This window comes from Phaenicophaeus curvirostris, chromosome 12 (assembly GCF_032191515.1).
Source record: "Phaenicophaeus curvirostris isolate KB17595 chromosome 12, BPBGC_Pcur_1.0, whole genome shotgun sequence".
NCBI classification, from domain to species: domain Eukaryota; kingdom Metazoa; phylum Chordata; class Aves; order Cuculiformes; family Cuculidae; genus Phaenicophaeus; species Phaenicophaeus curvirostris.
The window spans coordinates 22,719,712-22,747,491 of record NC_091403.1 but is presented as its reverse complement, the minus strand read 5'-3'; the positions used below and the strand labels follow the sequence as shown (position 1 = coordinate 22,747,491).

The window sequence follows — 27,780 nt, the reverse complement described above, 5'->3', positions numbered from 1 at the left end:
GATCCCTGTGTGGGCAGCGCCAGCCTCCACGAAGCAGGTCAATATGCAGGTGATCACAACAGGAAAAAAGAGAAACCAAAACAAAAGGGCACTTCGTCCTGGAAGTTCTTACCAGTCACCACAGCAACATCTTGATGAAATTCATAGGAAATAACAGCAGCAAGCTGGAGGAGCACGTGCCGTTTTTCCAGCAAACACAAGCACTGCTGCTGCCACCCAGAGCATGGTCTCAGGGCATCCACTTCTGCAGCCACCAGCTGCCAGCTGAGAACACCTCTCCGTTCCTCAGAACCTGACTTTGCCTTTAGTGAAAGTAGACTATTAGCACTGTTCAGCTCAGAGATGTAAACATTTCTTTCGTCTGGTGGTGTGGCTGTAGAATAAGTTTAGATAAAGGAGGAGTCTGAGCAGCTACCACAAGAGATTGAATATTTATTTCATCATAAAAGTCCAGCAGATAAAACTATATACAGTAATCCATGCACACTGTCCAATTACACAAACATTTAAAACCTGATTAAAACACAGTCTGCACGACAGCGGGGCAGCAGGGTAACATTTTAGTTCAATGGGGAACATGGTCGTGTTTGTATTTTGGATGTTTGTTGTAGCCTACTCTCTCTCCAGCAATGAGGCTCTGAATCACCCACTCCTGCGAGACGACAGGCAGCTGTAAAGCTTCTGCACACTTCAGGACTGCAGGTGGGCAGGAAAGGTCTGTCACCACCACGTCATAAACACCCAGAGCAATATCTGCACAGGAGGAAAGACAGGCATCTGTCAGGTGACAAAACCCAAAGAGCATCTTTGCAGCTCGCTGTGTCACCACTGTGGATCTTGTTCTGTGTCCTCTTGTTCGTAGCCCCTGAATTGTTTTTGTCACAGTTCAGAACTGCTCTGCAGCAACACGGCACCCGGCAAGTAAGGGATTCCCTCCCGTCCAGACGAAGAGAAACCCAGCAGCCCGTGTTACAGGCAGGAGTGGATAATCGTGAGTCCTGACCTCCGGCTGCACATGCTAGGCCGTGCATCCCGTATGGAGAGGCAGCAGAGTTCAGGACCAGGAAGCACAAATTTTTAGTGGCCTCCAGAAGGTCCAAGAACAACTCTTGCCTCTTCCTTTACACTTACAGACACCCTAGAGTGGTTTTAAGCCACACTAGAGACCACAGTGGCAGAGGATCCCTGACTACTGTGCCCGAGGGGCTGGCCAGTGAGTACCTTTGTTGTGAGCATTTGAGTGATGCTGTTTAACAGATGCCGCTCCCCCTGTCATGAGGATTTCAGACCACAGATCCAGGAAGTTCTGCTGTTGGTCTGATATCAGGACGACCTTCAGATTATAGAATGGGTTTTCTCGTGGGTGCCTGCAGAGTAAAGAGAAATGCAGATTGCCAAGAATGCCTAGTGGTCTGAGACTTCATTTACGGACCATAACCTGGTTACCTGACTGGCTCCCATATTGGATATCCAAATCTCTTGCATACACTTATCTGCGCTCTTACCACCCCCTCCTGAACTACTGGGGACTGTGATCCTCTGCTCACAGATAGTAAAACAGAGCCAGAAAACATTGGGGGTACCACAACCAAAATCAAAAGCTAGGCTAAGGTCCTCCTTCATCCTGAACCACCTTTTCTGTGCACACCCAAACACCTCCGCTTTGACAGGGCTGAGCAGGCAGGCATCGCCCTCCCACCCAGAAGCCCACAGAGATACACAAACAGCTTTTTTTTTTACCCCTCACCTTGACTGAAGAGTCTGACCTGACAATTGTTTTCTCAGAACAGACCTACTGGATTAGACTCCACAGAAGATGCAGAAGCTTGCTTTAAAGCATACCAAAGAAGAAGGAAATTGCAGTAATATTGCTCTCCTTTATCCATTTCTGAGCAATTAGAAGTCAGACAAGTGTGGGGGATGCCTTGCCTGAATGCTGTCTTCCTTATGAGGAGACTGTCTTTTTTGTGTAAATCCAAGAAAAGGCACGGAAGTGCTGTTCTATACAGAAGGGAAAGCATGGGGAGCAGGGCTAGAGACACCTTCAGTACTTGCAGTATTCAAGAGCCTCCTAAGTGTAACAATTCTCTCATTAAATCCTCAGTCCATAGACTCAGATCGTGGTTACTTGGCACCTACCATTCTAGCAATTTTTCCTCCTGGAGGCTATAACCAGCTGGCAAAAGGTAATTCCGATAATTTTGGAGCTGGTTAGCATGACAGCTATCATGGACCCAGATATGAGACACACACGGGATCCCTCTGGCAAGGCACAGCAAGTACTTCCGAGTTCGACAGTGCTGGTCGGCAATTAGAAGACACTGGTACGCTGCATTACACTTCAGGGGAGATAGAAAGCCATGTAAATAGGAGACAGCACTTGCAAAAAAATCCCCAAAGTTATCCCACTGCTAAACACTTTAAAGAAGGAAACAACTGAAACCCTGGTTTTGACAGCCACGTTATGTGAAAAGGTGAATTAGATAAACAGATTCTGAAATCAGGAGCACCTATCACAATCCAAGCTGTGCAGCTCACAGACAAAAACTCTGCCCACTTGTTTTCATATCGTAACTATCTCTTCCAGTTCAGGCAAAGGAGATTTGTCTTTTAGTTTAAGAATTGGTAAGTCAACTAGAGAAGAGACTGCACCCTCAGGCAAAATGCTCCAAGAACAATTTACTGTCTATTAAAAACCTACATTTAAACAAGAGTGACACTGAACAAAATGAGCTGTGCACGTAGATCTGGTGAGTGAAGAGCTGTGCCTCTCGGTGTTCCAAGGTACAGACCCGTGGTGAGCCCACGGCCAGAGTACTACACCTGCTCTGAGGTTCTGCAGCACAACAGGACAGACCCGAGCCAGCCTTGCCAAGGGCCACCGAGGGATCTGGGCATTGGAGCAGCCAAGGTACAAAGCTGAGAACACTGAGCTTGCTTAAGGTTAAGAAGGGAAGGCTTGGGAGGTCTTATCAATCTATATTCTTGACTGATAGGAGGGAGTTCAAAGGATGGAGCTGGACTCTCCTCAGTATTATCGACTAAAAGGACAAGAAGCAACAAGTACAAACTGAAATACAGAAATTCCATTTAATTTATTTTTTTTGCTTTAAATTGTGGGGCATGAAACACAGGATCAGGTTGTCCAGAAGCTGCAGAGCTTCTATCCTTGAAAATACTCAAAACCCAACTGGTCAAGGACCTAAGCAATCAGCTCAGTTTGATCCTGCTTTCAGTGTGAGGGCTGGACAAGATAAGCTACAGAAAACCTTTCCAATCTCAACTACCATTCTGGATCAATAAGCGAGCCCTTACCTGGGTTTCATTGAAGTCATCCAGGATATAGCCAGCTCCTGCTCGCAGCTGCTGAGCGATGCAATGTTTGTCATACGGAGGCATCTCTAAAAATTCTACAGCAGAAACAGGATGTTCAAGATTGGGCTATAATCTATCTGCTTATGGCCGTACGCTCCCTCACACTACAGAGCCCTTGTACATTCTGGTAAGGGACCCCAGCCTTTCTCCCAGGAATATCTAGAAAAAACCTTTGGAAGACACAAAAACCACCCCACAAATGCAGCAGATCAGGAAGCACAGCACTGGCCAAACTGGTCAAGTGAGCACCTTGTCACTTTTTTCATGCTGCAACTGGAGCAACCCAGCCATGCTTTTAAGTCCCCTGTTTCCCAGCCTATGTATCCCTTTCCTCTCAAGTCTTCCCTTCTTCTGTTACTACTACTTTGAGACTGCTGCTCTCGCTAATTTTCACAGCCTTGTTAACCTCCAGAACAGCCCTGTGACCATCATTGAGGTTTGCCACATTTCAGGCTGTAAATTCTCTAAAAGACAGACAGAGCCTTAGGTCCTTTTTTCAAAGAATTAAAGAGCAAAAGGGCAAAACCATCACTCACACAAATGCCTGATCAGACAGCATCCAGTGCTTTCCCTAAAGCCACAGCATTCCACTTGGAATGTGTAAGATTTACCTCACCTTCGTCCTCCTCACTGCTCCCTGTGGGAACATCTGATGCCCTCTGGTGATTGACCAGTTTGTCACTGGGTGTCGCCATGGTGAGAAGGAAGGCATAGCCCAAAAAGAGGGTCTTATTTTGGGGCAAGGGTCCATAATGGTCCTCCAGCACTGGGGCTTCTACAGCATCTGCACCTTCATAGATGCCTACCAACTCTCCAGCTTTCACAGCCCCTGCAGAGAGACACAAGCACCCTGAGTCCAGTTCAGCGCAAAGACACTGGGATACGTTCAACTGCAGTTATTTTACCAGAGAAGAGAGAGAGGCAGGACTGGGATAGGACTATGCAAGGATAGGTAGGAATCTTTTACCCTTGCAAAGAATCTTCAAATCAAAACCTGAGCAATGTTCACCAGTTTGTCTGACAACAACGGGAAACCACTCTTAGAGCTGTGAAGGGTCCCTTTAACAACCAGGCATTTCAGGACTGACCAAACAGATAAGAGAGAAGAACAGAGAGAGGCAAGTCACAAGGACACAGAATAATAGAATGGTTTGAGTTGGAACGGACTTTAAAGATCACCTAGTTGCAAACCCCCTGCCATGGGCAGGGACACCTCCCACTGGATCAGGCTGCACAAGGCTCATCCAACCTGGCCTTGAACACCTCCAGAGATGGGGCAGCCACAAATTCCCTAGGCAACCTGTTCCAAGGCCTCACAACCCTCATTGTGAAGAATTTTCTTCTTATGTCCAGTCTAAATCTTCCCCTCTCCAATTTAAAGCTGTTCCCCCTACTCCTATCACTCCAAGCGTTTGTGAACAGTCCCTCCCCAGCTTTTCTCCCCCTTCAGGTACTGGAAGGCCCCCATAAGGTCTCCTCGCAGCCTTCTCTTCGCCAGGCTGAACGACCCCAACTCTCTCAGCCTGTCTTCGGATGGGAGGTGCTCCAGCCCTCTGATCATCCTTGTAGCCTCCTCTGGACCCGTTCCAACAGTTCTATATCCTTCTTATATTGAGGATTCCAGAAATGGACACAATACTCCAGGTGAGATCTCATAAGAACAGAATAGAGGGGCAGAACCACCTCCCTTGATCTGCTGGCCACAAGGTCAGAACACTTCTGAAAGACAGGACTGAATGGATGGCAGGTAAGTACTCAGCCTACATTAAAATTACCTCTGGCTGCTGAATGCATCCAGGGAGAATCGTCTCAATCCTGCCAGGCAAACAGTCTCATACTTTTTGCTTATGGGAAGTGGAAAGATCAATTATAGAAATACCAGGGATTAAAAAAAAGTAGCTGAATGCAAGTTTAAGAGCAGAAAGTAAAGTCCTCTCTCACCAGGCTTTATCATCGCTGACTTGCGACCACGTTTAGCTGGAGATTTCTCATCTTCCGAAGCAACAAGTTTCCTTTTCCCAGACAGTGTGCCTGGTGGGATGCGTGGACTCTCCTGCCCTTTACGTGTGGGAGTTGTGCTGCTGCTGGAAGTGCTGGGAGAACCAAGGTTACTACGTCTCTTCCGCTTCCCCTCCACAAGATTATCTGCAGTATAAGATACAGAGATCAGCAGTTGGCTGTCACCAAACTCCACGAACTTTCACCCTACCTCTGTGTACAGAGATGGCTAAACTCAACAGGGCCTGGAAAGGGCATCCTACTCTCTGGTAGAGAAGAGCGGGGAAGAAAGGTCTTTCTCTCATGTATCTTTCTTCTCAAGCCCTGTCGCTTTTCCTCCCAGAGCTGCCCAAGAGTTTGCAACACAGGAGCCACCCGCCACGTTTAGATGATTACCACAGGCACCACTGTCCTGGCAGCAGGCCACTCTCCGCCAACCAGTCAATGCCATTACGGCTCTGAGCAAGACACAAAACAAGAAAAGTAGCCCAAAGATCCCATTATAAACTACCAAAAGCATTGCTTTAACACTCAGAAAGACTTAAACGCAGATCAGGAACTAGGAACATCCCAAAGGCACAGGATGCAGAACAGCATAGGTAGCAGCTCAAGAGCATCTCCCTTTACCGAGACTGATGTCAGCTGCCTTGGTCAGGGGGGTGACAGGTTCATAAGGACCTAGCCCAAACTGCTCCCGGAGCTTATTTCCTTGTTCCTGAGACAGGATAACAGCCATTCGTTTGTACCACTTCCGCTGGCCTTCCTTTTCAATGCAATAGTAAAGCTCTCCAGACTCCTTCCGGTGTCCCTTCACCACACCTGACAAGACAGCAAAGAACATGCATTAACCAACAACACCCAGGCTCCTCATCTTCCTGGACAAGCACCCATCTTCCATTGCATTCAGCAATGCAGGAAACCCAAGGATGGAGTTCAAGCACTGCTCTTACCTGCACTAAAATACTCATCCTCCGAGAGCGCAGTCACCTCGGTCTCCAGCGGGATAGGATCACAGAGTAAGATATCTTTTCCTAGCACATCGCATTCATATCCATCATCAAAGAGCAGCTTGTACTTTCCTGCCCCAACATCTTGGGTAATTGTCCCAGAATAGAAGTACCCATTTGAGCTCCACTTTGCTACAACCCTGAGGCCCACAAAGCTGCTCCCAGAGGACGAGTCTGCACAGTCTGAAGGACCAGTCCCCACTTGCAATGGGATTTCCGGAGAGTCACTTCGACGTAAGGCACAGAAGCCAGAAGCATCAGGTTTCTCCCCTCCATCTGGCAGGTAAACTGAACGAGCAAATGATTTTTCCTCAGGTGATGCAGTAACTGAGAGATCCTCCCCACCTGGCAGTCCAGCTAAATCTCTGTAGAAAGAGAAAAACAGTTCCAGAAGGAAAAAAGATAAAAGCACTCCCAGAAGGATAAGGAAAAATTTACTAAACAAGGAATACTTGGACAAAAGGCATGCAGCTGCTACATGATATCACCAAAAACTAGCATGGAAATCACTCAGTACTCCTTTGTCACATTAAGACAACAACTCCCCATTCTCTTTTGTCGGCAATAAAAGTCACAGATTCCTTTTTCCAGGGTACCTTGTTCCTGTGGTTCGAGATGGAGGGCGGCCTCTTCTCCCTCGCCCACGAGGTGTTGCAGAAGCTCTGCCACTGTGACGAGAGCCAGGAGTAGAGTCCTCCTCTTCCTCACAAGGCAAGGCTGCTCCCTGGCTACCTCTGAGCGGAGATGCCAGCTGACTAGCTCCTTTCCTAGGGCTAGAGAATTCATGAATTAACTGTTGTGAAAAAGAGATGTCAACTCATTAGGACCCCACGACTTTTCTCAGTGATCTCACAACTGATCGAGAAGTTTGCCTCATTGTTGGTGTGGTGGTTTGGCCCTTAGCTGGCAGCTAAACAGTACACAGCTGTTCTCTTACTCCTTTCTACTCGGTGGTATGGGGAGGAGAATGAGAAAACAAAAGGAAAGCTTGCGGCTTGAGATAAAGACTGCGTTATCAGAAGAATAAAAGAGGGAATAATAATAACAACAACAATAATAATAACTAAATTCAAAATAAAACTGCTCACAGCCCAATTATTAGCCATTGTGAGCAGCAATTTCAGCCAGTGCAGCAGTTGCAGTAAGTGCAGCAACAGCACAACACCTGGCACTGAATACGGAATCTGGACCATCTGCCAACCCCTCCCCAGCCCCCAGCTCAATTCCCATCTTTATACTGAGCACAATGTTATGGTATGGAATATTCCACGGGCCAGTTTGGGTGAGCTGTCTTAACTCCGCACCTGAACACTAGCAAAACATGGGAAATAAAAAAAAAAAATACCCACGTCCTTGATTTCTTGGAAACAACTACAAACATCAGTTTATTGTCCACATTCTTCCCATACTAAATCTAAAAAAGAGCAGCTGCTGGGAAGATAATGAATTTATCTCAGCTGAGCATAAACATTACCTGGCAACAACTAAAACAATGTGTGTGATGGACATCTCACACTAAATCCAAAATACAGCAGCTACTGGGAAGAAAAGTAACTCCATCCCAGTCAAAACCACAACAGCTGCTAAACTGGGAAGGGGTTAGGCAAAGCGATGCCTCACAAGGAAACAAACTACTCCTTTAGGAAGAATGGATGTGAAAGCAAAGAATATCTCCTTATTTCTATTCATCAAGCCAAATCCTTCCCAGAAAATTCTTGGTAACGGGTCTACCCAGGCCAGCTGTTCACTTCTGCAAAACATCTATTCTTCCTTTTACAAGGCTCTGAACCCACCTTAATTTTCCTAAGGTGCCCCTGCCAGCAGGTAAAGCAAACTCTCCAGTTTCTGTCCCACACGCTTTTCCTTTGACACCTCCAGTTCCTCGTCCTGAGCTGCTGCTGCTGCTCTGTGTGGCAGAGTGGCCACTGCTTGCTCCACTGGATGTACGGTGGAGGCTTGAGGCCTTAGATGAGAAGGAGCTGACATCACCAAGGTCCCCTGAAGTCAGTGAGGATCCCACTGCAGTCCTAGAGGATGTGTCAGTCTCACACTCCTGACACTCCACTACAGGCTCCTCAGTTTCCTTAAGAGAAATGAAAAGAGGTTTGTCAAGGGTGGCTTGCTTGTTAGAAGGAAGCTCTACAATCACCAAGCAAATAAGTTGAGATCACATTGATGAAACTGAAGACACATGAAGAAATCAGCCAACAAGACAGAGCTTAACACAGCTGGATGCAAACCATCTACAAGAAGGGTCGCAGGGAGGATCTGGAGAACTACAGGCCTGTCAGTCTGACCTCATGGCCAGGGAAAGTCATGCAACAGGTGATCTTGAGTGCTATCATGAAGCACATGAAAGAGAACCGGGTGATCAGGCCCAGTCAACACAGGTTCATGAAAGGCAGGTCTTGCCAAACTAACCTGATCGCCTTCTGTGACAAGGTGACTCAACTACTGGATGAGGGAAAGGCTGTGGATGTATCTTCTTGGACTTCAGTAAAGCCTTTGACAGTTTCTGATGGCATTCTGCTTGGGAAACTGTCATTCTCTGGCCTGAACAGGTGCACACTCTCCTGGGTGGAAAACTGGTTGGATGTCCAGGCCCAGAGTGGTGTGAAATGGAGTTAACTCCAGCTGGCATGAAGGCATTGAGTGCACCTTTAGCAAGTTTGCAGGTGATACTAAGCTAGGTGGAAGTGTCCATCTGCTGGAGGGCGGGGAGGCTCCAAAGGGATCTGAACAGGCTGGACCACTGGGCAGAGTCCAATGGGATGAGGTTTAACAAGGCCAAATGCCGGGTCCTGCACTTGGGGCACAACAACCCTGAGAAGCTACAGACTAGGAGAAGTCTGGCTGGAAAGCTGCCTGGAGGAGAAGGACCTGGGGGTGTTGGTTGACAGCGACTGAACATGAGCCAGCAGTGGCCCAGGTGGCCAAGAAGGCCAATGGCATCTTGGCTTGGGTCAGAAACGGCGTGACCAGCAGGTCCAGGGAGGTTATTCTCCCTCTGGACTCAGCACTGGTGAGACCGCTCCTCGAATCCTGTGTTCAGTTCTGGGCCCCTCACCACAAGGAAGATGTTGAGGCTCTGGAGCAAGTCCAGAGAAGAGCAACAAAGCTGGTGAAGGGGCTGGAGAACAGGGCTTATGAGGAACGTCTGAGAGAGCTGGGGGTGTTTAGGCTGGAGAAGAGGAGGCTGAGGGGAGACCTCATTGCTCTCTCCAACTACCTGAAAGGAGGTTGTGGAGAGGAGGGTGCTGGCCTCTTCTCCCAAGAGACAGGGGACAGGACAAGAGGGAATGGCCTCAAGCTCCGCCAGGGGAGGTTCAGACTGGACATTAGGAAAAAAATTTTCACAGGAAGGGTCATTGGGCACTGGCAGAGGCTGCCCAGGGAGGTGGTTGAGTCACCTTCCCTGAAGCTGTTTAAAGCACGGGTGGATGAGGTGCTGAGCGGCATGCTTTAGTGGCTGGTAGGAATGGTTGGACTCAATAATCCAGAGGGTCTTTTCCAACCTAGTGATTCTATGATTGTAGTGTTTTGTTCAGTTCTTTGAGAAGAAAAAAGAGTCAGTGCATTTTCAGCACAGAGTAACAGGCATGAGATAAAGCAGCAGCAAACACATGGCTTTCGGCACACACTGAACGGTCGACATGTTGGCTCATGAAGAAAAGTTTGTCATCACAGCAGCTCATTTTATGCAGCCACAACACGATCACATTTTAATTAATTTTGATTTTCAGCCAACATATGATTACATTCAGCCCTGAAAACAGGAACTTACCTCAACTACTTTTCGTTCCACCTCTGTGCCATTGATGTAGTAAACATCGGTTATAACACGCGTAACAACAGTGCGCACTTCTCGAATGGTTCGCATGTGACGATGCTGAACTCGGCCTTTTTGGGGGTGAAGAAGGTTAAACTCCTCCTCTCCCTGTAATAAACAGGACAAATTAAAACCAAAACAGACAGCAAAGAAAAGCAAATAATCTCTGGGTAGAGCTATATCCACGGTACCGTTCCTTCATGTTCAAGTACCGGGACAGGGAACCTTTCAGTGTCTTGTTACAAATGAGATGCAACAATATAAGAGACCCTAAAGGGCAGAACTGAACACATTTTGCTGGCCTGATGGTTGGTAGAGGGAGGGAAATCATAGCAGCCCAAGGAGGAACCAGCCAACTTGTTTAGGATGGCTTCTGGTACTCAGTATTCGGTATTTTCTGGTATTCGGTATACTCTCAAACATATCTCATCACTGTTGTGTGGCATATTTATTGTCCCCGTTAATTGCATGTTTCCTAGAGGATGCACCATTTTTTTAACGTAAGTTTGGAAAAAAACTTTTTTTCTATAGTTTTTGTGTTCACAAGAAAATACGCAAGCTATAACTGGAAAGTTGCTCTGCAATACTTTCTGAAATACTAATTAAAAGTTATTAATCTTGCTAGAATGTTTCTCTGGAGGAGCTCTCCCCTCACATATTTGTCTGTTGACACTGGATGGAATGGCATCACAAGTCAGTTGGTGCAAAACAGAAGGTATTGAGCCCTTCATTCAAAATTTAATACGACTCCCATCTCCATCCAACAAAAAGTGCAATTTTTTACAGTGTTAAACACACGGGGACACACATGCACAAATCACTGGTCATATTTTTCTAGAAAATTAATATGGAGACATTTACTTCCCAAACTTAAGCTGCCCATTGAGTATTGCTACCTTAGCAGTTGTGTATGGTTGACACAGGACAGCCTGTGACATTAACATTTTAAAGCGGCCTTCTGGCTTTTTTTGACAGAGCGCCTACCGTTAGTGAATTTACTGGCTGAAGGGATACTTCACTGTTCCAAAGCAGTAAATTGAAATCCAGGCAGCCTTCATCCTACCTGACTGTGCAGAGAGTCCATGTCCTCTCCAGAGCTGTTCACAAGCTTTTCGCCACTCTCTTCAGTCTGGACATTCGCATCTTGTCGCCCAGGTCTCTGCCCGGACATGCTGGTTCCCACTTCCACCTGCCTAGACATTTCTTCTGATGTTTGGGTTGCTGTTGTAACAGTTGTTGGTGTAAAAAGACAGTCTGCTGTAGTTTGAATCCCTTTATTCTTGGTGTCTGGCCACCTCTCTTGGCTTTTGGCATTTTTAACAGCCTTACTTGGTTTCTTCTGCATTCTTCTCCCTTCCTCTGGCTGAGTGCTTACAATGCCAGTCTCCACAGACCACCCGTCCTTGGCACTAGAAGGCGGTTGGTGGCACTCCTGCTGCATTCCCTGAGGAATTAGGGCCTGTCCACCACTGTCATCTGCCTCGGGCTGCTGGTGCTGCCAGCCACTGGGATTTTTAGGTAATTCAGCATCTTCTTGTGTGCCAGGAAAACTGAACAGATTCCCCCTGCAAACCAATTATATACAGATCAAGATTATTGATTAAAAAAGCAAGACAACCGATACGCTGCCACTCCAGTGAAAGCATTATTTAAAAAAAAAAAAAAAAAAGCAGTCATTTAATTATAAAATAACATTTCAACATCTCTCAAGTGATTCCTTTGGTAGCAAGAAGAATGGCTGACACCTGTAGAGAACCAGGTGCTTTTTCAAATACAAATAAAGCAACCTGTACTTCACGAGTCAGACACCACTATACCACGTGTTTCTGGAAGTCGTGCCACCTCACAGTTGTTACAGGCTGCTTCAGCACTTCATTGGCTTCAAAGTGTTAATCACACCTAGCAAGAAGAAGCAGAAGCGCAAACATAGGGACTGTCTAATGTCTTCCAATTTGTCTGCCCTGTCAAAAGTGCTATCAGGAACTTTGGGAGAGTGTATACAGAGCCCTGCCAGGCAGATACACTTGGCTTCCTCCATGTGCTTGAGGACTTTGAGGAGTGACCGTTTCCAGTTCTGTCTGTGCCTCGCCCTCTTGAAATATAGGTTATACCTTCTGCATAAACCAAGACCTCACTGCCCCATCAAAAGACAGAACGGAGAACACCAAAGAAGCAGATTTCAACACTTAGTCCTTCAGCCAGCACTCTTATCACCATAACATACACAGCAGTAAAGCTCTTTTCAAAGCAACCACGGACAGCAAAGTTGATGGATTCGGAAGGGACAATAGCAGAAACAACAGATACAATAAGTCAGAAGACCTCAGAATAGGAGGAAAAAAGGGTATTTAAACAGCTGTAAGCATGACCTCAGTTCTCTCAAGGCCCAGATTTTACTGAAGCGTATTTGCCAGCTGGGATCACGTTGCTGCTCAGTCAAAAAGGTAGGTGTAATTACCATGAGAGATATTAATATACATTGCTTTACTATACTTACCCTGATGTCCCCAACCTTCTAAGTCACCAAAAGACAATGACTTAGTGCAAATTCTTTGATGTAGAAAATGCACATGTGCATATAAATCCAACCACGACTGGCAGGCAAAGACTGTGAAGAGTTACCTAAATGGAGAAGTGGAAAGACCATGACCTCTGGCCTCATCCTCTCGACGAACTTCACAGACACGACTAAAAACAGATGACGCTTTCTGGGAGCTAGCAGTGCAGATTTAAAACAAACAAACAAACAAACAAACAAACAAAGCATCAGGGAGTGAGAAAATTCCTTATAAAGCAAAACAAGAGTTCTCTAGCCCCTTGGGAAAGCAACAACTAGTATTGAGCACATTGGCCTATCCAGCCGCAGAATGAGTGAGATAAAAGTCAAGAAAAAAACTGCAATTGCATAAGCATTTCTGTCATTTCTGCAGACACCCTAACAGCCAAGAGCAGTGTAACGAGTCCACCAAATGCAGTGTGGGAAATGCATTGCCATCAGAAGCTTCACTATCTACTGCCTCTGGTACCCACCAGGGGACAAAAAGCATTTATGGCTCGCTTTTCAGGACATTCATGACACAGTAAAAATACCAGGAATAACAGTCACAAACCAGACATTGAGAGGTCAAGTTCAACCAATACCTACAAAGGCAACCCAACCTCAACCCATGAGGAACGACTGCCATATCTTCAGCACTGAGGCGTGATTACCATCCAGCATGCACTCCCATGACAAGAGATACTGAGTTTATTTCTAAGTTCTCTCACTGTTTCAGCCCATTATTCTTCACTCAGGTGACTACAGGTCACTATCTTCTGACTCAGATTCTTATTAGCACTTACAAACCATACTTTCCAAAAGCTAGCATCAAGCAATGCCAGGCATTAAACTTGAGATAAGACAGACACATCCAAACCGAAAGACCAAGGGAGTTGCGCTTTGGTCAACATGTTAAACAATGATTTGAGTATATTGGTGACTCGGTTATGTTTCCATCAGCTTCATATCAAAAAGAGAATTATCTTTCACTACTCCTCAGAGGTTCTTTGTAGAAAATTGCACAAGGAAAGAAAGCAGAAAAACGTGTATTTGATATTTAAGAGATGGCTATGGCAGACTTGCATTCTGGACTGCACAAGACATGAATTTCCACTCTGACTACAATCAGAAAGAGGGAAAATGCTGACATAGTAGGAAGCACAAGCCTGCACCGAAGAGCAGGTAGGGCACTGACCTTGCCTACATACTTAAAACCTGCTGGGAGAGCTAAAGGGTTAATGTTGTGGCTACTACTAAAAGCGTTCCCTGCCTCTGTGTCTTCATCTTTTTTTCCTGCTGCTGGCAATGAGCAGGAAAAGAATCTATCCAGACCTTCATATTAACACTGTGCAGCAACAAGCCCGGTTACCTGGCAGCAGCAGCGGATCCATCTTCCCTGTCACTGGCTGGAGGCTCTGGAACAAGAGGCAAGGGAAGGATGATTTTGGCATCACCTGAACAGACTCTCCTGCCCCTTCCCAGCCCCACTATGATCAGCAAAGAGGAAGTTGAGTACTGAAAAGGGAAACCGAGTAATGCTGGACAAAGGCTGCCCAGGCCTCCCTGCCAAACTTCTTACCACAGACCTGAGTTTCTACAAGTTTTAAACTATTAGTCTGAATGTCACCATTCTGATTAAAATGCTGACACAGCTTTTTGTTAAGATTATACTTTTAAAATTTTTCTCCTCCCAATATAATCAAACTCCAGTTCCTGTCCTGTGACATTGCCACTACACATGACAATTTTCAGTCTGCTGGAAATACCTTTCCTCACACTAGAAGCCTCTCTTCTCACTCCATCCTTACTTAGAGCATTGCAAGAACAGAGAAACAAATCTGTTCCAAGTGCCTCATCACCCTCATTGTGAAGAATTTCCTCCTTATGTCTAGTCTAAATCTGCCTCTCTTCAATTTAAAGCTGTTCCCTCTTGCCCTATCACTCCAAGCCTTTGTAAAAGGCCTCCCCAGCTTTCTTGTGGCCCCCTTCAGGTACTGGAAGGTCACTATAAGGTCTCCTTGGAGTCTTCTCTTCTCCAGTATGAACAACCCCAGCTCTCTCAGCCTGTTCTCAGATGGGAGATGCTCCAGCCCTCTGATCATCCTTGTAGCCTCCTCTGGACCCATTTCAACAGTTCCATATCCTTCTTCTGTTGAGGATTCCAGAACTGGACACTATACTCCAGGTTTGGTCTCACAAGAGAGGAACAGTGAGGTAGAATTGCCTCCCTCCCCTGCTGGCCACGCTTCTTTTGATGCAGCCCAGGACACAATTGGCCTTCTGGGCTGCGAGCGCACGTTGCTGGCTCATGTCAAGCTTCTCATCAACCAGCCCCACAAATCCTTCTTTGCAGGGCTGCTCTCAACCACATCATTCCCCATCTTGTACTGAAACCATGGATTGCCCTGACCCAGGTGAAGGACCTTGCAGGTTTCATCCTCTTACTTTCCAAGCTGAACGGCAGGGACTCTTCACTCCCATCATTCACAGGGGTAACAAGGTTCATTCGCAGAGAGAGTTTTGCATCAATGTCAGGAACAACATGAGAACCTCCTTTCTCGCACACTTCTGACACGTCTGCCGATACCATCGCACTCTCCACGGTAACGCTATTGGTCCCCATCGTGCCCTCTGCTGTCACATCACTGGTTGCTATCGTGCTGTCTGGGCAACTACCATCCACTGGAAATAGGAAAACAGAACCAAGTAAACTGAAAAGCAGCTATGGTCACCGACACTGCTGGGGTTCAGGTCCCTGCTCTGTTGTGATGACACCTCACCACATGCATTCTTAGCAATAGTGCAGTAGAGGGACTTCCTATCTAGGGAGCATGGAAGTTCCATGGCACAGGTACCATCCTTAGCTTGCACGCAGAATACTTTACGATCACCCGTTCCTTTCACCCAGCAAATGTTTTTTTTGTGAACCTAGCAGAGAACGTCCTGCTAAAAAATGATGACTAATGGAAATAATCTTCTTTTATTCTAAGCTTTTTGACTACTCAGAGGGGTCTTTTGTCTTCTTCAATGGAGTTTTATGCGAGTGAGTGCACATGTTCCAAACCACCCCATACTCAGGGAGCAAACACCTTCACAAGAGATCGAGGAGATAGCCTAACAAGGACAGCGTGGAAAAGGGATGAGTTCTCCCCTCAGAATAGCAATGTCTTTTGCCATGGCAGGTTTGAGTTATTCCATCAGATCCTGTGTCAAGAATCGAACGCTTTCAAGGAAGCTTTCAAAGCAGAGCTGAGCCACTTGGGTCCAACTCACCAATGGGTGTGCTGTGCCTTCTGGGTCCCATTTTCAGCTGTCCAATAAGAGGTGGCGTTACGCTGGTCAGGGGCTGAATGACGTCATCCTCCTTTGGCAAAGTAAAGTGAAACGGGGTTCCTAAAAGACAGTGAGCGCAAAGATCTGTAATTCCAGGGGAGTGCTTTGGTCCATATACCAAAAGCACAAGTTGACTGTGCTCTGGAAATGGGCAAAAGCACAACCCTGGTGCTGCCCAGTACATCCTCCCTGCCTGAGCCGTTACTGGTTCCAGGACAGCTGTTCAAACTGATCTTCCTCTTGCGTAGAAAATCCTTCTCAGTAAAAATCTGGGCTGCAGTCAACTTGATGCAGCTCTCCCCAGGCACTTGATATAAGTGAGTCTACACATCCTGACACGAACAGGACTTTCACAGAATGCAGCTTTGCTCAGAAATGCTCGGGATTTTCCACAGAAAAGGGAGATCAGTCCAAGAACAGAAATGAAGGAGAGGAGTGGCTGGCAGAGCTATGTGTTCCCTGAATTAATAACCTGAAACTTACACAGAATGATGCTTTATCATCAAACAACCCTAGACAAAAGGTCAGCAGATACTTTAGCCAGCCAACCATGAGCCAGAATCACAGAATCATAGAATCACCAGGTTGGAAAAGACCCACTAGATCATCGAGTCCAACCACTCCTTCATTCCATCATGGAATAGTTTGGGTTGGAAGGGACCTTAAAGATCATCTAGTTCCAACTCCCCTGCGATGGGCAGAATAATTGATACCAGTCAATTAAGGACTAGATGATGACAGCAGAAACTTGCCTGGAAAGTAAGCTTTAAGAGAAATAACAGATACAGCAATTGCATAACCAGCTGCAGACTGCCACCAGCAGGGCTGGCCCCAACCTCATGTCCTCTCCAGTATTCCTGCCCCTTCTTCTACAGCTTCCAGCACAAAAGCCCTGCATGGTCCTTTGGCTAAGGTCACCTATCCCACCAGGGAAACCATGCCTCTGTGGATTCACATGTGCAGAACTTATCAGATAAAATACACTAAAATCGTTTTGCCTCAGCCCGTGCCATTTATTGGCAAACCTTCATCTATCGGTAATTTGCAGGCTGCATTCTTTCCAAATGGCATAGAAGTATTTAACAAAACAGAATAACCCTTCCCTCCCCACACTGAGGTCAAAATCGGTTTTCATCATCTTGGTCACTACCTTTCCTTTTCCCTAAAACTGACTGCATCCATTCTTTGGATGTCATTCAAGACATTACTCAAAAAAACCGCAAGTCACTATTTCTGTAACTCCTGAATTTTAAGAAGCACGCGTAAAAAAAAACCTCAAACTAAACAGTATTGCAAATTTGTTAGTTAAGGTAGTGAGAACACAAATCCAAGATACTTAATTCAAGAACTAGCACTAGATATTCAAATACAACTTATAGTTACAATCAGATACAGAGCATATTTCTTCGGTTACACAAGATGCTGACATACCATTTACACAACTACCTTGTGGCAAGTGAAGCCATAAAAACATGACAGGGACATAACCTCTCCTAGAAGAAAACCCAACCAGTGAAAAGCCATCTGTTTAGAGGGAATGGTGTCAAGCTGCACCAGGGGAAGTTTAGATTGGACATTAGGAAAAGATTCTTCCCAGAAAGGGTTCTCAAACACTGGCAGAGGCTGCCCAGGGAGATGGTTGAGTCACCATCCCTGGAGGTGTTTAAAAGGCGGTAGAGGAGGTACTTGGGGACATGATTTGGTAGTGGACAGCTACGTTTGGAGCTGATGATCTAAAAGGTCTTTTCCAACCTAATAATTCTATGGTTCTGCACACTGTGATGCTTCTGCATGCTACTGCTACATGGAGGGCCAGCCCGCGGCTCACAAGCAGCTCACACGCAGCTCACTTTGCTCCAGCAGTTCTACAAGTGATGCAGCACACCTACTGTGGCTCCCATTCACAGGAAGGTCTACAGAGGATGCCAGCAGTAGCAGATGGCTGCTCTGTTTTGTGGTATGAGTTTCTAGCTTTAAGCTGCTCTACACATCCCCACAAAGAAAATTCTCTGAGAACGGAGAAAAAAAATAAAAAAGAAAGGAGGGCAAGCACAGACTATCACACTCCCTTTCCTTCCAAGGACACTGCTGTTGTTGCTTCTGTCACAAAAATGCCTGAGCGTTGCCAAGGTCACAATATGACTTGTGGGAGCTGATTGATGAGAAGCTCAATATGAGCCGGCAATGTGCGCTCGCAGCCCAGAAGGCCAACTGTGTCCTGCACTGCATCAAAAGAAACGTGGCCATCAGGGCGAGGAAGGCAATTCTGCCCCTCTATTCCATTGTTACGAGCCCTCACCTGGAGTATTCTGTCCAGTTCTGGAATCCTCAACATAAAAAAGATATGGAACTGTTGGGGTGGGTCCAGAGGAGGCTACAAGGATGATCAGAGGGCTGGAGCACCTCCCATGCAAGGACAGGCTGGGAGAGTTGGGGTTGTTCAGCCTGGAGAAGAGAAGGCTACGAGAAAACCTTATAGTGACCTTCCAGTACCTGAAGGGGCTACAAGAAAGCTGGGGAGGGACTCTTTACAAAGGCATGGAGTGATAGGACAAGGAGGAATGGCTTTAAATTGGAGAGGGGAAGATTTAGATTGGACATAAAGAGGAAATTCTTCGCAAAGAGGGTTGTGAGGAACTGGAACAGGTTGCCTAGGGAATCTGTGGCTGCCCCATCTCTGGAGGTGTTCAAAGCCAGGTTAGATGGGCCTTGAGCAGTCTGATCCAGTGGGAGGTGTCCCTGCCCATGTCAGGGGGTTGGAACTAGATGATCTTTAAGGTCCTTTCCAACTCAAGCCATTCTATGACTCCATGATTCTTAGTTTTCAAAAGTGCTCTGTGTTTCTGCCATAGAGCAGTGAGAGTGTTAGGAACGGGAACTACCTTCTCACCCTCACCTGCAGCAGTGAGACAAAGGGTAAAAAATGTAAAGGCATGTTATGCACGTAACACAGGAAACTGTGCTGCTCTTAAGAGCCACTGTTCAACACACATCCAGGATCAGCACTCCCTGAACACACGGAGGACTGTACAGAGCTGTCCCTGACGTTATTCAAAATACACACTGAACTACCAACCTAAATTCACTTACCACTGGAAGGACTGGGGGATTGAGCAGTTGCCTTGTCCTGTGACTGCGTCTGTTTTTCTTGCTCTTCTTGTTCCGGGTTCCTTGTTTTAACAATGTCCTCCGTATTCTTTGGCACCTGATTCTCCTGCTGAGTCACCAGCATGCCAGCCTCTCTCTCTTCAAGTGGTGGCTGATTCCCTATGGTCGTTATCTGTCCTAATCCTGAACAACCTGGGTGTTTTTTGGCACATAATGCCACTTCCAACGGAACATCATTCTCTAACTTAGGAAACAAATTGTTGTGCTGTTCCAGTAACTCCCCTACAGAAGGCTTAGATGAAACTTCATTGAGTTTTGGCATGTCTTCTGAAGCAGCCTTGAAGGATGGTTTATCCATACTCTTTGCCTCTTTGGTGCCAGAAGTACCTTTTGAAGTTTCTTTTTCCTGGCCTTCTGGTCCAATCTTTTCCAGTTCTTGGGCTTGATCAGAAAACATTTCGCTCTTTTTACAAGAACCATCACTAAATTCCACTTCCATATTTTCAGAACATTGTACTTCCCTTTCAGGAACAAGCCTCTGAGAAAGTACTACATTATCAAGGGACCCATCTTCATTTATTTGCTTCTCTTCGACTTGCAGCTTTTCTTCTTGTTCTTCACACTGAGTCTCAGGAACTGCCTCAGGTTCAGAAGTCTCTTCCAATGGATGATCCTCAGACCGTGCTTCCCTACTCTCAGGCAGACCAGGCTCTTCTGCAGCAGCCTGGCTTCCAGAAATACACTCGATCTCCTGATGAGCCACAGGGGCTAATAAACCATCTCCTGCTACATCTGCACTTAAGAGCTCCATTACAGGTTTTCCTGCAGTCTGTAAATCCTCCGTTTTCACTTTTTCACAGTTTTCAGAGAGGGCTTGATTGCCCACATCCAGCCTCGCTTTTATGCTGTCATTCTCCACAGAAGAGAGTCCCAAGTGTGAGGCCTTGCATTCAGAAACCACCTCTACTTGCGTGCTTTCGCTATCTTGGCCTGCGTTCAGAGACCCTGAACTGACCTCTGCATCGGTCTGGCTACAGTCACTCGCAGAAAGCATCAGCTTACAGGACTCGGAAGGCTGTGACGCAGCACCTGTGGGTCCAGAGAAATCTCCTGGTAAGCACAGATGGGTCAAAGAAGCAGATTTTCCTTCTCCTTCAGGCTTCTTCTGCGGGCTTGGAGTTGGAACAAAGATATCCTAAAATGAAAAAAACGGGGACATGGAGCACCGGGGCATCCTGAGGAGGGCTGCTTATTCGTTATTCCTAGAACATTACACTGGATGGTGGAGAAGAGCAAACTCAGCAAAAAAATACAGATTAAAAAAAACTTTTCCCCCCCTCATTTACAGGACTCGTAGTTGCCAGTTCATGCTGAGAAAAATTATCACTACCCATTACTTTTTAGTACCTCTGTGGTAAAGTCAAACGCAACGCCAGTACACCTCTCACCACCAAATCACAAGTATGGCAAATCAGTAGCTATTTTTAGTCAAACAATCAAAGGTCCTGGAACGATTCTCTGGAGCAATCTATTCCACTAGCATGCAAGCTGCTTTCAGCTAAGGAGAAGCCCTGCTTTGACCACTGAAGTCTCTTCTACAACCTTTACTTTATGCCTTAAGTTGATGAAATTTGTAATATTAAGCTATGAAGCCACTGTCTGTTAAGTCCCTTTAAACAGTAATAGCTTCCAGAATCAAAAAGTACAAAGGAAACAAGAGATAATAAGGATAAGCAACATGAAAAATGGAATAAATTAATTCTAGCCTTGTAGGAGAATACAAATGCTATATTACAAAACAGTTTCATGTTCTGCAAGAGAAATGATGCTAAGGTCTACCTTGACAAAAGCCTAATGCATGAGGCAGCCTGACATGCAGGACATCCAGTTCAGCATCAGAACATAGCAGCCTTTCAGAGACAAAGGAAAAAAAAACAAACAAACCACAAAAAAGGTTTCCAGCACAGACTAAAAACCAGCAAATTCTGCGTCCAGTAACCAACTACGCCCTCTTAAGCTGTTCTGCATTATCTCTGCAGGACAAACTGCCACACAGTCTGATCGACACGTAAATGGGACTGGCAGGAAAATGGAGCCACATAAAAACCTTAGGCAGGATACCCACGTGAACCCTTACATGAGAGAACTCCGGTTGTGATGGCAGAGGTAAAGATCCGGGAAAGGAGGGGGCACTCCGGGACACTGGAGTTGAAGCCTGTGGTAGGACAGGAGGTCCAGGTGGGATATGTGGCACAGCAGTTTCCACCAGCATATCTCCTCTCTGGTTCTGTATCAGCTCTCTTCTTTCGGCAGGGACAGATGTATCCATCTGTTCATCTGGTTTGAAAGAGCAGAGAATATACTACTAGCAGATTCTTGCCTTGTACCTAAAGTTCCCAACATTCCACTAAAAGACTCATCTTCAGGGCTTATGCAACTTTCTCACACTTTAATGGGCAAATCTAAAATCTTCTCTCTTTAGATGGCATTTTTTTGGGCAAGAGATACGTGTCAAACAGCAAAACCATCCATATCCTTAAATTTAAGAAAGGGAGAAAGCGTTTTGTTAAGAATTCACTGAAGTATTTTGCTATGGGAGGTCTAGAACTTCTACAATTAGAAAAAGGAACGTAAAATTGATAAAAAGCATTTCTCCGAGGTCAGTTTTTTCTCTTTTGCTACCTTTATTGACATAGTTCTGCCTGCAGCAAGAACGGCCTGTCCCTGGGAAAGGAGGACACTGGGAGCAGCAATCTGTATCCCATACGAAACCTTCCCCATCTTTCAAGCGAAGGTGAGCTAGTCAACAGAATCATATATTCATAGAATGGTTTCTGTTGGAAGGGACCTTAAAGATCATCTAGTTCCAACACCTCTGCCATGGGCAGGGACACCTCCCACTAGATCAGGCTGTCCACAACTCCATACAACCTGGCCTTGAACACCTCCAGAGATGGGAGGTGTTGCTTCCCTGAGCAACATGGGCCAGGGCTTCACAACTCTCATTGCAAAGAACTTCCTCTTCATGTCTAGTCTAATTCGGCCTCTCTCCAATTTAAAGCTGTTACCGCTCGTCCTATCACTCCATGACTTTGTAAAAAGTCCCTCCCCAGCTTTCTTGTAGCCCTTTCAGGTACTGGAAGGTCGCTATAAGGTTTCCTCGTAGCCTTCTCTTCTCCAGGCTGAACAACCCCAACTCTCTCAGCCTGTCCTCGCATGGGAGGTGCTCCAGACCTCTGATCATCTTTGTAGCCTCCTCTGGACCCACCCCATATACTTCTTATGTTGAGGATTCCAGAACTGGACAGAGTACTCCAGATGAGGTCTCACAACAGAAGAATAGAGAGGCAGAATCCCCTCCCTTGCCCTGCTGGCTGCATTTCTTTTGATGCAGTGCAGGACACAGTTGGCCTTCTGGGCTGCGAGCACACACTGCCGGCTCATATCGAGCTTCTCATCAACCAGTGCCCCAAGTCCTTCTCTGCAGGGCTGCTCTCAATATCATCATCCCCCATTCTGTATTGAAACTGCAGATTGCCCTGACCCAGGTGTTGGATCTTGCCCTTGGTCTTGTTGAACCTAATGAGGCTCACACAGGCCCACTTCTCCAGCTTGTTCAGGTCCCTCTGGATTACATCCTGTCCTTCCAGACAGTACTTATTTTATTATGATATCTATGCAGGAAGTATCAACAGCACATCAGCATCTGAGTCACAAACACAGATCTCCTTCAGCACTCTCAATCCCACTTCACTCTTCAAATATAATTTTAATAGGTTTAGAATGCTCAGACTAAACCCAGAAACACCACCACAGACCAGCATACAGAAAAAGTTACCTTTTGCTTGCTCCTGTTCCGTAGGACTGCTGGGGACAAGAGCATTGGATCCAAAGTCAATAGGAGGAGGAGTAACTAGGCCTGAGGAGACTCTGCAGACCAAGAATAGGCAACATGGAAACAATGACCATACATCACTAGAAAATGCATTAACTTCTCCCGTACGGTAGCTTCAGCTTGTCACACTAGGACTCTTCTCACAAAAGGAGAGGGTCAGGTATTCACTAGCAAGAGACTTGAGAAATGGACATCGACCACGTGGGCATCATTAGTTCATTTTATCACAAAATAAAGCCATGCTCCTCCCACAGTGCAAAATTAAACCACTGATTGCTTAAAATCAAAGACAAGGACTTGAATCAAGGGAAGTGGTGGAAATGCACTACTGCAATTGAGCTGTTAGAACAGTTTGGGGATTTATGCTTACATGGAATGACTCTCCTGTACAAGCGGTCTTTGTCCAGAGAGCTGCAGGAGCTGCAGGCTGCGGGCAGGGGTGCACGCCAGAGAACTTCTCTCTTCTGCCTTGGTCACTGGGCAGCCACTCCCTGCAGCAGCTTTGAACAAAAGGAAATAAGATTATAAACTGGGCCCATAACCAAGCTGATCAGAAAATTCTGAGGAACGCCATTCGCGCCACTGCACAGGTGTGTTTCAGGTATGCAAGGACAAGCTGATTGTCATAGAATTGGAGAAGGACAGTATGTCAAAGTCCAGGATGTGAAGTGTGAGCATAATAGAGTTAAGATGAAAAAGACAAGTTTGTAGCTATAGAATAGATTTTTGTCAGACCAGACTGCACAAGCCTTCCTACTTGGGAATTTTAAAACAGAAATTCCCAATGATTCCAAAATCAGCACATTCAACCCAGCACTGCAATGCAAACATGGGCAAGGATTTCACAAGAAAAGTTGCCCTGCACTGACCACTGACTCACTTTGTTATTGAACCTGGATGCAGAGGGCGCATGCACAAGATTGTACTGGTACAGACACAGCTGTGTACAAGATAAAACTAAACAAAAAGCATAAAGAGAGACTTCATTTAGCTCACGCTCTATCAACCGTGACAAAGTTGCCTTCCAAACCTTTATTTTCTGTGCCTTTCATTATTAAGATGCTTAAGAAACTTTCTATACTAGAAGCAGACAGACACCCTCCTAGCAAGACACGCAGTGACAACCTCTCTCCTGATCCTGTTTCATGTAATCTCTCCTCTTACAGAGAAGGAACAGGAACCTAGGTGACCAATAAGACTGACCAAAATTGTGGTAAGAAGATTTTGACTGCAGGATCTTTTCCTATCCCAAACAGCAAGGGGTACTCAGACGAGTAAGGTGGAATGTTTTGCTGAAGTTCCTCAGCATAAAAAAGCCTGTAATATTTGCCTACACTGCTTTAGACAGCGTGTCACTGCAAAGGGTGAGTGTTACTATTGCCAGTTTCAGAAGCAGGTAAAAGGGGTCTTCTTTGTTTGTTCTTCAAGGGGCACAGAAAGAAAGGAAATTAAATGTATTCAGCAAGCCAGTGTAACTGTTGTAATAAGAAGTGACATTGCTCTATAGCAGAGTGAAAGAGGTTGTGGCCTTTCATTTCCAAAGTGTTATCAATTTTAGCAGAAATTACTTGAAAAATACCCACAGCACTCGGCACCCTAAATCAGTACACACCTAAAAAGATCAAGTAGGGATGATGATTATGATGATCTCTGGGATGGACATTATGGCTCCATTTGTTTCGTTACCTGTTGCATTATTCTCAGGAAACATCTCTTCCTGAGTCGACAAGATATCTGACTCCTCATGACCAGGATCAAGAGTTTTCTCAGTCTGAGGAGGGTCACAGACAGGCGTTTGTTTCCTGGTATGCTCTTCTGCTTCCTGTAGAGTTCTGGAAATGCAAGACAGAGTCACTGGTCTGGGAAACTGGAAGCACAAAGTAATACTGTAACATAGTAAAGAAAATCTATCAGCACAGATTAAAGGCTTTCAGGGGGGCGTGCCACAGAAAAGAGAAACAAGAGAGACAAAGGAATGCACTTCTCTCACCTGACAAAATAATGTCTTAACCCCTCACAAGTTGCATTTTTGTATTTGTTTTTTAAGTTTCCTACCAGTCTAAGTGATGTTTAAATGTAATGAACGCAGGTAGCTCTGTTGCCTTCTATACAGTGGGGATTCTATGAACTCTATTTCACCATCTTTTTAATATTATTTTGTGGCAGAATATGACAACACAGGATCAGCTAAATGTTAATTCTATCTGGTGTAAAAGATATAGAGCAAGTTTTCAACAAACTGAAGTTTCACATTTAAAAATAATCACAACTATAAAGCTTACAATAGCAAATACTTGAACACATCATGGAATATCCACCACTTAGGCTCTAGATTTCTCCCATAAGGCCAAAGCCTTACTTTTAACACATTCCAGTCATTTAAGGAAATTATTAGTATATTTTATCATCCGTCGCACTGTCCCTTAAAAATAAACCTATTGAGATCTTTATGTAAGAGTTTGACAGCACCTCTTTTCTCAGCTAGGAATGGTGCAAGCACTCCTTAGTCAGCACTGCTGCAAAAAGGTCTCATCAGTACTTCATCTTTCCCTCCACTTTCCTCTTTTGCCTGGAAGCCTGATCACTCCTACCTCTAAAAATCTAGTGAAAAAAAAAGACAGAAATCAACTTCCACAACGTCAGTAGGAAACATACAAAGAACATGGACTGCTTTACCTTCCAGACTTCTCCGGCTGGCCTTCCAAATCAGGATGTCCTTCCACGCTGGGAACTGTTTCCATGCTGTCTCCATGCAGTTCTAGCAAAAGAGAAGAAAATATAATTCTGTAAATTACACAAATATCAAGACAAGCTTTACATGGAAAAAATTTATCTTGAACTATCAACGATAGTAATAATAAAAAAGGACAGGATGAGGTTTTTATCAGGGAGGGAATTCAATATCTGATAGCCTAGAAACAAATAAAGAAAAAGAGGTACAAGAATCAATGGTTGTACCTGGACAGCTACAAGAAAACAAATGAATGAGCAGGTAAAATTCTCTACTAATACTAATAAGCTGTGAACTCATCTCTGCAAATGACTAATACTGTATTTCCTGACAAAGAAACACAGCATCTATAATTTACAGAGATAACTGGCAGAGCAACAAAAGCACATCCAAGATCATTTCCACACACCATCTTTAGTATCATTCTTCACAAGTCTCGAAGAAGGGACAGCAGCTCCAGAGTGAAATGGATGTCTCCCATCTCCTTCACCAGGCACAAAGTCACTCTCAAAGTCCTGGCTCTGTGAGAGCTCCAGAGCTCCAAAATCCAGCTGTGACATGCCTGTATCTAACAGCAAACACCCGTAACTAATACTTATACCAAGAAAAAGGTAAAAATCAAAAAGCCACCTATCAGTTCGCAAGGGCAAAGGATTATGTCTCCTAACAAGAAAAGCATTTAGGTTGCTGCTGAAACTGAATAAACAAACAGCTTCTGATCTCTCTGTCCTAATTTAAAAGCATTGTGGAGTAACTGGAGTAGTGTGTCCAGTTCTGGAATCCCCAACAGAAGAAGGATAAAGAGCTGTTGGAACGGGTCCAGAGGAGGTTACAAGGATGATCAGAGGGCTGAAGCACCTCCTGTATGGGGACAGGCTGAGAGAGTTGGGGTTGTTCAGCCTGGAGAAGAGAAGGCTCCAAGGAGACCTTAGAGCAGCTTCCAGTATCGAAAGGGGTTTGCAAGAAAGCTGAGGAGGGACTTTTTACAAAGGCTTGTGATGCTAGGACGAGGGGGAATGGCTTTAAATTGGAGAGGGGAAGATTTAGGCTGGACATAAGGAGGAAATTCTTCACAATGAGGGTGGGGAGGCCCTGGCCCAGGCTGCCCAGGGAAGTTGTGGCTGCCCCATCTCTGGAGGTGTTCAAGGCCAGGCTGCATGGGGCTTGGAGCCCCTGATCCAGTGGGAGGTGTCGCAGCCCATGGCAGGGGTGGGACTGGATGGGCTTTGAGGTCCTTTCCAACCCAAACCACCCTCTGATTCTATGAAGCCCCCGTCGCGCCGCTGGGACGGAGGCCCCCGGCCAGCATTAACCAGCAAGGCCTCACGCAGCGCTGTTATCGCGATTCCCGTGGTTACCTGCGGCGCCCGGCGAGGCGGCTCGGGGCTCCCCGGGGGCGCTGCAACAAAGGACGAGTCCGCACGCCGCGGCGACACCGGGCCCCGCGGCGAAGCCGGGATCCCCCGAGCCCCCCGACGAGACCGGGATGACCCCGGTTTTCCCCCGCCCCATCTCCTCTTCCTTCGCACCCCCCCCGACCCGTGATAGCCCGACCCCCCCGCCCGGTTCCCCCCACCCCGTACCGAGACCGAGATGCCCGGTTACTCCTTCCCGTGATCCCCCATTCCCCCTCCCGTACCGAAGCTAGGATGCCTGGTTACCTCCTTCCACCCTCCCCCCATCCCGTGATCCCCCGTTAACCCTCCCGTACCGGGACCGGGATGCCCGGTCCCCTCGCCTCCCCCCGTTCCCTCCTTGTCCCCTCCCGTTCAGAGACCGGGACGCCCGGTTTCCCCCCCACCCCATCACCCCTCTCTCCCATGATCCCACGTTAACCCTCCCGAACCGAGGCCGCGCTGTCCGGTTCCCCCATCCCGTGACCCCCCGCTGCCCCGCCCGCTCCACGCACCCGCTCCCCGCGGGCTCCGGGCTCTGCATCGCCGGCGGGACCGGAGGGGGCCGGCC

The 27,780-nt window shown here is 46.3% G+C and overlaps 1 protein-coding gene across 1 annotated transcript; it reads right to left on the bottom strand.

Moving 5' to 3' along the window:
• Positions 1-412: 412 nt before the first annotated feature.
• Positions 413-27,780, bottom strand: TP53BP1 (tumor protein p53 binding protein 1). Its single transcript, XM_069866942.1, has 25 exons — positions 27,725-27,780; positions 27,174-27,214; positions 26,225-26,383; positions 25,761-25,842; positions 24,771-24,916; positions 23,455-23,575; positions 23,028-23,119; positions 21,327-21,526; positions 19,172-20,384; positions 16,022-16,141; positions 15,194-15,430; positions 14,118-14,163; positions 12,832-12,924; positions 11,273-11,774; positions 10,165-10,317; positions 8,174-8,463; positions 6,977-7,153; positions 6,324-6,745; positions 6,001-6,192; positions 5,317-5,520; positions 3,992-4,204; positions 3,316-3,410; positions 2,140-2,339; positions 1,222-1,367; positions 413-753 (listed from the first exon to the last, which is right to left on the bottom strand). Exons 1-25 carry the CDS (start codon positions 27,751-27,753, stop codon positions 566-568), a joined length of 5,361 nt encoding a protein of 1,786 aa, XP_069723043.1. The 5' UTR covers positions 27,754-27,780; the 3' UTR covers positions 413-565.

Excerpts from the sequence above, each read along its gene's own strand:
- TP53BP1 (XM_069866942.1), bottom strand. The coding sequence starts at position 27,753 with ATGCAGAGCCCGGAGCCCGCGGGGAGCGG. Across the intron at positions 21,527-23,027 it reads GGAACAGGAGCAAGCAAAAG|ATGAACAGATGGATACATCT; the intron begins GTAACTTTTTCT and ends CTTTCAAACCAG. Across the intron at positions 5,521-6,000 it reads GGCAGCTGACATCAGTCTCG|ATAATCTTGTGGAGGGGAAG; the intron begins GTAAAGGGAGAT and ends CTTATACTGCAG.